General features: G+C 35.9%; 1 protein-coding gene and 1 long non-coding RNA gene across 5 annotated transcripts in view; both read right to left on the reverse strand.

Annotated features, from left to right (window-relative positions):
- The window catches only part of LOC114650167 (ETS-related transcription factor Elf-1-like), a 79422-nt gene that overhangs the window by 4507 nt on the left and 61504 nt on the right, over positions 1-13411 (reverse strand). For all 4 annotated transcript variants that reach the window (XM_028799641.2, XM_028799642.2, XM_028799643.2 and 1 more), the window contains 2 exons: positions 5874-6066; positions 852-1379 (listed from right to left, as the gene is read on the reverse strand). In XM_028799641.2, the coding sequence (XP_028655474.2) occupies positions 852-1379; positions 5874-6066 (721 nt within the window). The remainder of the gene's footprint in view (positions 1-851; positions 1380-5873; positions 6067-13411) is intronic.
- LOC127527712 (uncharacterized) lies at positions 1903-5866 on the reverse strand. The gene is made up of 2 exons (XR_007934873.1): positions 3732-5866; positions 1903-3549 (listed from the first exon to the last, which is right to left on the reverse strand). It is a non-coding gene; the product is annotated as an uncharacterized LOC127527712 (long non-coding RNA).

Below are 13411 nucleotides of genomic sequence, written 5' to 3' on the forward strand. Positions count from 1 at the left end.
ATCCGGAGAGATGAAAACCTGGTACTGAATCTATTTGGGAAGCAAAGTGTTAACAAAAATTTCAACATGTGTATGTTTGTACTATTGATAAATTTGTTATATTTTATAAAAAAAGGTTTCACTCTGAAAAGTATATACAAGTACATTATACCAGTATCAACTGAAATCATCTCAATTTTAACACCCACTCTTACATGAGGTACTTTGTTAAAAACTTTTATAGTTAAGAAAAATGGACTAAATCTGGCCATAGACGCTCCACAACAGTGCATTAATTGAAGAAATCTATTTCAGCCACCTTAAGCCTATTTAAACTATTTTTTTTAAATACATGATATTGCAATATTCTAATAAAACATGCATTCTATGTTCTCAACTAATACATGTAATTATATTCAATCATTACTATTGTTTTTTGAATATGACACATTATTACAAAAATATTTACCAAATAAAAATGTGATAGTCCTGTCTTTAAGTAAATAAACAAACATTAAAAAAGCTCCATCATTCAAAACTGTTAACCAAGTCCCAGAACATACATGAATGTTATGCCATGCACACATTTTCTAATTTACTTAAAAAGAAAATCAGGTTCAGTGTTGCAAAAACAGGTTAAGACAGCAAAACAAATCTCTGCTAAATTTGACACTGGTTATTAATTGTTAAATTGCATTAAATGAGAAAATCTCTAAATATGCACAATGTTTAAATCAATGCTTTAATCAAACACACTTAAGCGGCCGTAGTGCATATACCATTTGGCCACTATGGCACTTCGTACTAAACCATTATATGTACTATACAATCTTTTTCCTCACCGTATTTCATATTTGAATGAAACCACTTACTCAAATGACTCGCCTGGCATGGTAATTAATGCTGTCCCTTGAGAAGAATCATTTCCAAGCTCCTGTGTATTCTGAAGGTTTTCCAGAATCTGCATTGTCCTAAACACAGAGCCATGCTGCCCAGCCTGCAGTGACTGAAGGGTCTGCAAAGTTCTTAGCATTTCTGCAGAGACTACAGGTAAATGGTGCTGCTGTATAAGCTCCAAAGTCTTGACAGATTTGCCTCCTTTATTGTTCAAGGCCGCATTCAGAGCTCCATCAGTAGGGGCTGACTGCTCTGTTACCAAGGTTGCTGCTTCTGTCATTATATACCTTCCCCTTTGCTTTGTGGCTGTATTTTTGCTGCTGAGTGAAGTCTTTGAGGCAAGCGCTGTACCAGGGTTGCTGTGCTCCACATTTATCTCACAACTCTCCACATATGATGGGTCTTCATCATCAATGTATACTAGGTCTTTGGGCATTTCTTTAAATTGATAGACCAATCGCTGTCCTTCCACTTTGGCTAAAATGCCCCGCTGGTAATAGTACCTGAAAATAGAGTGTAAAGTGAATTAAAAAGCATTACATAAACATATACAAGGTTCCCCTATGTAGCAGAGTCTCTTATAAAAATAAAATAAACTTTAAGTAGGCAATGTCCTGGGAACAACCACAATAACCTCCACTTCTTGACAAAAAACATCTACTCCCAAATGCCATATCAGTGACACCAAAAATAGATGAAGAGCGTAATACCAATATTAAAGCAAAACACCAACAATTCTGAACACAACAATTACTGTATATTCACAATTATATAGACCAACAATTACATAGGCAGTCATATAGTTCAATGTGTTTAATTTACAAATAGTCCTATGTCCTTTGTTTTCATTTTCAGGAAAAAAACTGAAGCGAACAGGTGAGTCCATCTCGTATGGTATACATCAGATAGCCACCCAAACAATGCCTCAGTGATTTCAAACCTTTTGTAGCTAGTGGAGGCATTCAGACCCGCAAATACAGAAGAAAGGGCACTGAAGGTATACATAGGACAACAGATAGCAAAATCTTTGAATAATTCTATTATCCGTCTTTGACAGGTACTGGCGCTAGTTATATATACAATCAGCTAAAATCGGTGAACATTCAAATAAGAAAAAGACTTATCAGTTTGAATCTCATTCACGAGGGGCAGGTATTTTTAACTTCCTTATGGAACACATAGTGTGAAAAGTTTTTTTGCAAAAATTGTGTAGTACAATATACATTATTTATGAGACTTGCAAAAAAATGCAGAAAATCTAGGAGCATTAGACAGTCATATAAAAATGAATGAGGCAGACTACATAATCTTGGAATTTTGATGTGCCAGTCACAGTCATCGTCTAAATAGCATGAGAAGCCCTTTAAGAAGGCTATATAGATCTCCAGGACAGTGCAAAATAATTATTTGTAATACAATGTTTATGACATAATATTTTTCTGTCTGAAAACACAAGCGCACCACCGTCCCCGCCTTACATCAGTAATCCAATGCAGCTAATTTGCTATTAGCAAGCAGCCAAGTAGCACAAGACCTAAGCTCTGGTTTAATTTTAGTCTCAGAGGATTTATTTCACAGCCAGTATTTAAAATACTATGAACTCTGTGTTATATAACAGCTATTAATAGGAAAGATTTTACAAATGATTATGGGTAAATAAAATTGGCTTACATTTACGGTTATTGAACTGTATATTAATTCTTATTAACTCATTATGTGTCTTAGAAGTAAAAGCAGACACCTAAGTACAAACTGGTGCGAGCCTTTCACTAGAAAATCACCGATGCATACAGGACTGTCTTTTCTGCCTTTTCAGACAGATGTGTCTACCATTTCATAATAAATCGTCGCTTTACTATCAACTTTGTTTGGTGTTTTGTAAATCACGTTGGCATGTCCTTGCTGAAAGGTGCTATACATTATATAAATAAATATTTTATGAAATAATTATTGATTACTGAAATATGTTTCTGCACAAATAAGACATACTTCATAATAATGAACAACTAAGACATTTTGCTTGAAGCATCCAGCCACTTTAATCATACTATATTCTAGCACATGGGATTTTGTTGTAAAATTAAAGGTATTTTCTGCTGCTTTACTTTGTGCAATGCAGGGTTGCAAGGAGCTAGAGCTTATCCAGACATCAGGATCAGGCAAAAGGCACAGACCCAGGAAAAGGATGCCTGTATAACTTTAAGACTGTTAAATATTATATAAAAAAGAAAATAATTAACAAGCAATGTAAAAATACGTGTTTAAACTTCATCATGGTTTAAGAATCAGATCCATAAAAGCACACTATTTGTATTTGCATACGACTGCAATAAAGCTTTTGGTTGGAATGGCGACACAATGCATAGCACACCTCCATGGATGTGGGTTTAGTTTACAAGGTGGCCTCAAGTCTTGAATGCTTGTCTGGAGAATTTGGCTGTTAAGGGACAACTCTAAACTAGCCAGATAGGGCTGAGTGTGAACGTGGATGTGTGCATGAGTATGCCCTTTCAGACTGGCACCTCATGCGAAATTTGCTCCTACCTAGTTCCTCACGTTCCCAGGATAACAGTTTACTGTGACCCTGTAATAGAAAAGCACAAAATGAACATCAGAATATTTTTTTTTCTCGATTCTGTTTGGAAAACCATTTCATTGTCTATACCAGCATTTCTCAACCTTTACATATTTGCGACACCCACCTAATGTTTTTTTGAAACCCTAATAAAATGTATTCCTATATTTTTTGCTGCTGATACATCGCTACAAAAAAGCATAATTACGCCACATATGGCAAGATTTGCGCCCTCTTTTTTGTTACTTAGCACAACAGTTTGAGAACCACTGGTCTACACGATCCTTTTTAAATTATATATAGATATAGATCATTATGTATATAAGTTATACTTTACATGTGTTTTTTCATTAATCATCTTTAACACAACATAACATTCGTAGACCCTGCCTATTCCAATTCAGAGTTAGCATCAAGCACAAGGCAGGCAGTAACCCTAGATGCAACATTAGTATATCACAGGGCCCATTTATAGGCAGACACATCTACAGTCACACTGGGCCAGTTTTGCATTGCAAATCAACAAAGGATGAATATCTTTATGATATATGAGAAAGGCCCAAGTACCTGCAGGAAAACCCATGCCTACACAGGAAGAACATGTATTTAATTCTTTATTATTTTACTATAACTTGGGGATTTTTGCATTTCCTCTCAAAACATGTCACCACTTAACGGAAAGCAACAAGAGGAATTTAAAAAAAATCCAGATTTATTGTGTAAATCAAGCTGTTTCTCATGTTGGAAAGACATTTTTTATTTTCATCATCTATTAAACATGTGCATAGCCTGGCAAACTGGCAATCACACAGACAAACAACTGGAAACGAGATAGCATAAGATTCATAACTGATCACTGGCCTATCGGCAATTGCAATGGGACAGGTAATATGTTTATTAAATCAAACTTTCATGTTGTTAAATGAGAATTAGAAACAAAAAAAAGAGTCAATGTGTAAGCTATATGAAAATGTTAATATTTGAACAAAGACTACATTTTTATTTCTTAGTTTGTTTTGGTCTGGAGAAAATAAGTCATACTTCACAGATATGTACAGATAATTTATAATTCAAACTGCTAGTGTAAGAGCCATTACCTGAACTAGAACAGTACTGTCACATAACTCCTGTACTTAGCTTTTTGCAAAGTTTAGAGCTGACTTCTTACATTTGATATGCAAGAAAAGAATTTTACTGTAGCTGTACACATGACAATGCTACTGACTACTATTATGGGTTTATATTAATCATATTACATATAAATGATAGAGTACATTACAATCTCAAGGAGTTAAGGAAGGAGTTGCCTGTTTACAGTATATAAGAGATGGCTCATCAGTCAGCATTTCAATCCACGCTGAAGACTTGTGAGTTTAGTCTCTAACATACCCTGATAACTGCAGATGATTAGCAGTTTATATTACAACTCTGGTTCTAGTTATTTAAACAAAAAAACAAGTGTGACAATCATTATCTCCTACTTCTATTTTGTTTGTCATCCCATAATCCTGCTGTGACACTTGCTGCTGCTGTATTGTCAAGTTACTACTACTGCCTTTGGACATTAAGGCAGAAGAGGATGCAAATATTTCATCTTCTTATTAGTCTTCCTAGAACATACATTTGTAATGTAGAATGGCCAAAAGGGGTTGGTGCCAGTTGGCCAAGGTCCCCAGAATTGTAAATTTGTCTAACATTTGACTGTGGCTGTTACATCCAACTATGGACCCCCAGAAGTTTATTTATAGAGTAATTCTCTTGACCGGAGTTTTGTTTTCCTCTTCTCTGTTAACAGTGAGTCTTATCTAACTTATAACAATAATAGTGATAATAATGATTTTACATTAATCAAACAGAAAATTGCTTATGTTTACCTAATTTTTGTTTTCATGTATGTAAATGACATATGATTTATAGCATTATAGCTGGAAACTGGTGCAAGTGTTTTGAACAAATGCGATTAACATATTTTTACTTGAAGAATCCAGCCACTTGAGTTACCCACACACAGCTAAATGTATACTGAGATACTTTAGTTGAAATATTTTAACTTTTTTTTTTTAATATTTTAATGTTTTACCCTGTCATTCTGATCACCCACATTCAGCAGCACCTTCAGGCAGTATGCTTAAAAAAAGTTTCCCATTTCCCAGCAGTCAGGTTATAGTCACTCTTGATTTCATTAAATTACATTTACAGAAATAGTAAAAACTTAACTTATCTTTTGCTGTGTATTTCAACAATACACCATCAAAACATGAATGTTTAACCACAAGTTACTAATCATTGATCAATATTAATACATATTGAAACTCTTCACGTTATATTCAGATGATATGCACTGTACATTGCCATTTTCAAATATGTAGTACTGTGCTTTCAAATACAAATTCTCATTATGAGGAAGTAACTTGTGTCTTACCTCAGAGCTCTTCCCATTGTCTCATAATTCATGTCAGGTTTGTTTTTGTGCTTTCCCCAAAGACGTGAAACAGCTTTAGAGTCAACCAGTTTAAAGATCCCCTTCTCTTTCTGTGTCCATTTAATATATCTTGGGCATGTTGATTTGTCCTGGAGCAAGGCGATTAAAAATTCCCAGAGGTATAATGTATTACCTAAAAAACATTAGAACCACACTAAATGAGAAACAAAAAATAAATAAAGCTTAGGTTGCACAACTGCATTCTTTTTGTAATTGAAACAATTCTGGAGCTTTACTTAGTTTGTCGGAAACTGTGAGTTTAGATGATGTCAACATGCCTAAATGAAAATTGTACTAATCATGGTTTTATTTTGTCTTCTCCAATATACTGTACATATATATGTATAAAAATAAATACATAAATGAAAGAATAGCACAACTGTGACCTGGCCTTTTAGTGTCCCCTACTGGATAGCAGTGGAACTGATATCATAGTTTGGAACAGATGAGTTTTAAAAATTACACACACTCCAAAATGAATGCTAATTTTAAACAATATGAATCAAATCAATTTATAAACATTTATATGTATCCTGCCAAACATCCACTTATTAATACCTGGTTAATCAAAATTTAAAGCTGTGGATGCTGTAGCTGAAGCCTATCCTAGCAACATCAGGGTTGGATTATTCCAACCCTGCATGGAATGCTAGTTCATCATAGTCATTAATTATTTTTAGTGATTTTTTTCTTGGTTACTCCTGACAAAATGTTTCCTATTTTAACACAACTAGGTATGAAACCTGTGGCTATAAAGGAGGACTTTTAACTTAATATTTGTCAAAAATCAGATTAACTCATCTGTAGAAAGTGCTTTCTGTTGGTTGGTGTTTTTTGTTTTTGTTCTTACTTTCAGAAAACTGAATATTATTAAGATGTCACTTCATTTTATCCTACAAAATTTTGGTTTAGGTTCATTGTGCCTCTAACCCATCTAGGTTCCAAACCATGGCATTTGAGAGCCATACACATTTCCAGCAGAAGCATGTGTAAAGGAATCATTAACACTGAAGAAGAACAAAAAGTGTGGTGCAGGGGTGGCACTGCTGCCTCACAATAAGAGGACCAGGGTTCTTGTTCTGGGTCCTCCCTGCGTGGAGTTTGCATGTTCTCCCCATGTCTGTTTAGGTTTCCTCTGGGTGCTCCAGTTTTCTCGCACCATCCAAAGATATGCTGGTTGGATGAACTGGTGATGCTAAATTGGCCCGAGTAAGTGTGTGTTCACCCTGCAATCGTCCGGCTCCTTATGCTAGCTGGGATAGGCTGCAGCTCTCTCGCAACCCTGATCTGCATTAAACTGGTCAGAAAATGGCTTATTAATAATAATAATAATAATAGTAATAATGAATATATGCATGTAAAATTATTAAAGTAACATAGGAATTAGCTTCCCACAAACTGATCTGGATATGTGGGTTATAAAATGGATGAATGATAATGTTGACTATAGTAGTAATAATAATAATTATGAGGGCCTGGGTATAATAATAATGCTGGTTAAAAACTCAAAAAAATATTTAGTTCATTATCCTCACCATCATTTTATTTCCATTTACAGAACATTTTCCATGTTCAAAGCACTTTACAAATACAGATCTATTTTATATATATAGCAAATAGTGGGTGTAAGGGGGGATAGATTAATAAGGTGGAGTTTGAAGGATGTTGGTCAGAAAGTCTTTTTTATTATTTGGAGGTTCTTCTTTTTAAACCTGCATATGCTGGATTCATGTCCAAATATCTGTTAATGGCGTTTTCGTTTGACAGCCACGATTCAGCCAGCTCTCTTTTAGTATTAGTCCTGTATTTTACTTGCACTGTGTCCTAGTTAAACTGGTATGTGCATATATCTTGAGACTGTGGGTCCTTCCTTCTGACAGTGTTCTTGTATATGTGTTGTGAGTGTTTTAGATGTTTGTGCCGCGCATACAGCTGGCCTTTCCACAGTGTTTGCAGATCTATGCACTATTTTGATGCCTGATCTGGAAAGGATGCACTCTGTACTTTCAGATACAGTGCGGTGATAAGGAAGGCTGTGCCAGGTAGAATGGGAGTTGGAATCAATTGTTTGCTGAGGTCTGGGGCATCTCCTGTGTAGGCACTGTTTGATAAATGTCTAGGGGTAGCCGTTTCATGTGAACAGATAATTTCTTTCATTCTTTTTTGTTTCCTTTGTATTACAATGGTTGTAAATCCTTCTGAACAATGTCTTAACACAACTCCATTCTTCCATTCATTTCTCTTTCCACAGTGATATGGAAATATATATATATATTAGGGGTGGGCGGTATGACCAAAATTCTATATCACGGTGTTTTTCTAAATTATCCCGGTTTCACGGTATTCGACGGTATTTTTTTCCCCATGCATGAGTGGATGTTAACCACATTTTCCACTGCAATTACTGGCTAAGAATAACCTATTCCACTGTCAAGAGTACTGTACATTGTACAAAAAAAAACATTTTAATGTGCACACAAGTATTAATACAGTTTTGCATTTTGCACTAATAGATTGCATGACAGATGCAGTCAAAATATAGAACCTTTTTATTGAACAAATTTTGCAAAAACAAACTATAATTTTGACAACATATTTTCAACCATACAAAGAGGCATTTAGACTTAGTAAAATATCCAGAAGTGCTTGTCAAAAATTGTATTGTACCGAATATGTCTTAGAAAAGGAATAAATAGTAAATATTTTTTGTAAACCAACTACACTTTCTGTTAATGTTAACAATCTCTGTCCATTGACATGTTAAAGTGACTTTTTAAACAACTTTATCATCATTAAACAGCATAATATTTAAACTAATAAATAATAACAATAAAATAAATACCCTAGGTTCTTGTCTATAAGCCGGACTCGTGTATAAGCCGGAGACCAAAAATCATACGAATTTTTAAAATAAAATCTTATCATAGATAAGCCGGACTCATGGATAAGCCGAACGTACTATAACCTATAACTAATAGAAGGGAGGGAGGTCAGTGGTCTCACTCGCACCCATTTAATTTCTTTAAGGGGGGAGAGAGTGTGAGATATTGGCGTCTCTCTCACTCCCCGCATGGCGCGGTTGGAGCGGCCAGAGCACGTTCTTTCTGCTCTGGGCATCGTCGAGTCAACACGCGCGCGTAGCGGTCATTTAAATTGTGATTTTGTTAAATTTTTGTTTTGTGAAATTTGTTAAAATGGATAATGTAAAGAAGACTCGAAAATCTTATCCCAATCATCGAAAACTTGAAGCGGTGAGATATGCCGAAAAGTATGGCAATGCGGCGGCGGCTAAAGAGTTCGGAACAGACGAGTCTAACATCCGGCGATGGAAAAAACAAAAGCCTGTTATAAAAGCAATGCATCCGAAGAAGCGCTGCTGTCGGTCCCGAAAAGAGTTTTGGCCAGAATTGGAGTCACAATTGAAGACATGGATTATCTCCAGACGCAATGAAAATAGAAGAGTGTCGACCACTGGAATTCGTTTGAAAGCGAAAGAATTGGCAAAACATTTAAAAATCAATGACTTCAAAGGCAGCAAATGTTGGTGTTTTCTGTTCATGAAAAGACACAACTTATCTGTAAGAGCCATTACATCTACTGGACAGAAGTTACCACAGGATTGGGAAGAGAAAATGGCTGTCTTTGGGGTTTTTGTCAAAAATGCGATCAATGGAGTCAATTTCGAACACATCGGGAATATGGATGAGGTCTCCATCAGTTTCGATATGCCCAGTGGTTTCACAGTTGAGACAAAGGGATCAACTGATGTCAAAATCACTACCACTGGCAATGAAAAGTGCAATTTTACTGTTGTCTTGTGTGCTACGGCCGATGGTGGAAAATGCAAACCTTTAGTGATTTTCAAACGAAAAACTATTTCTAAAGATGTCTTCCCTAAAGGAGTTGTTGTCACAGCAAACGAAAAGGGATGGGTTGACACGGATATGGTCAGCTATTGGTTAGAAAACATTTGGCGTAAACGCAAGAATTCATTTTTTTGCCAGAAATCAGTTTTAATATACGATTCGGCTCGACCTCACATCACAGAAGAAGTCAAAGAAAAGGTGAAAAGTATTCACAATTGGCTGTTATTCCTGGAGGACTGACATCTATATTACAGCCACTGGATCTAAGCGTTAATAAATCTTTTAAAATCAAAATGCGTGAGAAGTGGGAGGACTGGATGGTCAATGGTTACCATTCATTCACTAAGTCTGGATCAATCAAAAGGGCCTCTTATGCTAAAGTATGTCAATGGATCGACGAATGTTGGAGTGAAGTAACCGCGGATTGCATTAAAAATGGATTTAAAGCCGCGAATATCTGCGAATATCCAACCGAAGTGCTAACAACTGTGATATCTCGTGCCACTGATAGTGAAGAAGAATCTGAAGAAGAATCCGAAGATCAAATCGAATCTGAAATTCCAGAATCTTTTAACGAGATGTTTGATCTCTTTAATACTGAATCTGATGAAGAATTTGATGGCTTTGATTAATAAAAATTAATTTTTAAAAATGTATAACTTTTTTTAATAAATTGATTTTGTGTATAAGCCGGACTTATGTATAAGCCGATATTCTATTTTTTCATTTTCACAACTTTTTTCCTTAGATAAGCCGTGGTTTATAGACAAGAACTTAGGGTAATAGTATTATTACTGATAGTTGCACTATTACTTCAAGACTTCAAGCCCAGGTGCATTACACAGTATTCACCAAATTAAAATAAAATACAACAAGTGCAACATGGTGATGACAGCTTTACCAGCTGAACCATCATTTAGTCAAACTGCATTAATATGGACCTTGCGTCAAGCTAAGCTATACTGGGAAGAAAAAAACAAACTATATGTCGAGAGCAAAGTCAACATTTCCACTTTATTCTCGCCGTTTATGTCGAGATTAAAGTCGACATTTCCACTTTATTCTCGCCGTTTATGTTGAGATTAAAGTCGACATTTCCACTTTATTCTCATAGTTTACTTCATAATTAAAGTAGAATGTCGTAAACTAAACTTCTTCCTAAAATCAATGTTAAATCAATTACTTAATTTACCCCGTCATAAATTAATGCAGCACATTAAATGCTTTGTGTTACGTTCCCCGACCCAGTGGTTAATCACTACGCTTCTTAAACTGACTTCCTCCGCACTAAGAGAAGACAGCGATCACCATACAGAATCCATTCACTTCATGATATTCCTGCTTTCTGAAAATTTAGAATGCTAAGATAAATACTTGATATCATTTTCATGATGAAATGCATTAAAGTAGGTATTACACATGCACGGTAGTGAGGCGGTAGTGCTGCTTCCTCGCAGTAAGGGGTCCCCAGGTGTATGTTCAGTGTAGAGAACTTTATGGCAGGTGTGACGAGGCTCCAAAAAACTGGATGTATGAATAGCTATCGCACAGGTTTAACTTAAATATTGTGTAAATGTTGGGTTTGTGATCTGCTTGTCGGAGACACGAACACAGAATTCAATGCATGTTCTTCTGAGCGGGCTATCTTTATTGCATGCATGCTGTCTCTATCTGACGTAGGCTACCAAAACCCCAGTTCCTATCCTTCCTTTTTCTTTCACCACATAGCCAATCACCACACGATAAACGTCTTTGTGAAATTAAAACTAGTTATAAACTTAGCCCACGGAGTGTTCAGAACTTTAAAAATATCTTCATTATACATGTTTAATTATGCCATCCATTCAGAGTTGCGCCCATCTCTGAACGAATCACTTAACACAAAGCATTTAATGTGCTATATAACTTATGACAGGGTTTGAGAAAATCTAGTAAATTAAATATTCATTTTATGATGAAGTTTAGTTTACGATGTTCTACTTTAATGACAAATTACGAGAATAAAGTCAACATGTCGACTTTATTCTCGTCATAAGCGTCAAGATTAAAGTGGAAATATCGAGAATAAAGTCAAAATGTCGTCACAATATTACACAGTACCCAGGTACATTACACTGTATTGAAAACAAATAAAACAAGTACAACTTGGCTTGCAGTATTATCCAGTAGTATAGAAACAGTATTTACACATCTGACCTTTTAAAACTAAAGCATCTCCAGGCGACAGACGTGACTGCTTTTTTTCGGCTCTCTGTCCATTTTCACCGCGCGGCATACCTACGCTACCGCCCACTATTTGGTGGTGTAGCAGTGAAAAAGAGCCCTAGTGCAACAAATCTGTGTTTAGCGGTGTAGCAGTGAAAAAGGTCCCCACTTGAACAGTTTCCCGCTGTGCCATGTTCCGAACGTCTTTTAGGCAATTTAAACCGGTGTTGCGGTATAAGAAAAATCCATATCATAAAAAAAATAAAAAACGGTTTTTGGTATGAACCGGTATACCGCCCAGCACTAATATATATATATATATATATATATATATATATATATATATATATATCCATCCATCCATCCATCCATCCATCATCCAACCCGCTGAATCCGAACACAGGGTCACGGGGGTCTGCTGGAGCCAATCCCAGCCAACACAGGGCACAAGGCAGGGAACCAATCCTGGGCAGGGTGCCAACCCACCGCAGGACACACACAAACACAGCCACACACCAAGCACACACTAGGGCCAATTTAGAATCGCCAATCCACCTAACCTGCATGTCTTTGGACTGTGGGAGAAAACCGGAGCGCCCATATATATATATATATATTTTTAATAACTGGAGCACATGAAGGTTAAATAGCTTGCACATGATCACACTATTAGTTAGGGGTGGGGAATAAAGCAGTAACCTTATGATTTTCAGTCCTGTGCATCAGTCAATATGCCATCCTGCCTGCTTACCCGCCACGAAATGAGACACACATCCACACTTGTTTAAAGCATGACCTACAATATAAAGTCAAGACCTTTTGGAAACAATGTACAAACTACGCACAAACAGTGGCTGGGCTGGGAAATTAACAAATGAACTGAGAGATAAAATATCTAAATAATTCATGTATGTGAGGAGCATCATATGAGAGAGTAGGTGTAAAATTACTGTCAACTTAAATATCAATACTTAGATAAGAACAAAGGTCTCCTCATTAGCTTTGCTCAGCAAGAAAAAAGAACTCATAACATTAGAGTAGTAAATCTTTACTTGTTTTAAGATATACAGGTCCCTTTATAAAGACAGGTATATACATCTTGCCTGAAGAAGGGGCTTGAGTTGCTTCGAAAGCTTGCATATTGTAATCTTTTTAGTTAGCCAATAAAAGGTGTCATTTTGCTTGACTTTTCACTACATTCGTAATGGCTAACATGGTACAACACCATAGTACTAAAGGAATTATGAAAAAATGGTATGAAGTCAAAATAGAAATTTTACTTTTTTTTTTACTGAAATGACTTTGGAATTCAAGATGTAACTTATTTTTCTGATTATGAAATGCTACAAATGCTATTTACGTAGATTTGCAAAGTCTTCCGGCCAAGGTGATGTCTGCGACAAAAAG

The sequence above is a fragment of the Erpetoichthys calabaricus genome, chromosome 4 (genome assembly GCF_900747795.2).
Source record: "Erpetoichthys calabaricus chromosome 4, fErpCal1.3, whole genome shotgun sequence".
In the NCBI taxonomy this organism is placed as follows: Eukaryota; Metazoa; Chordata; class Cladistia; order Polypteriformes; family Polypteridae; genus Erpetoichthys; species Erpetoichthys calabaricus.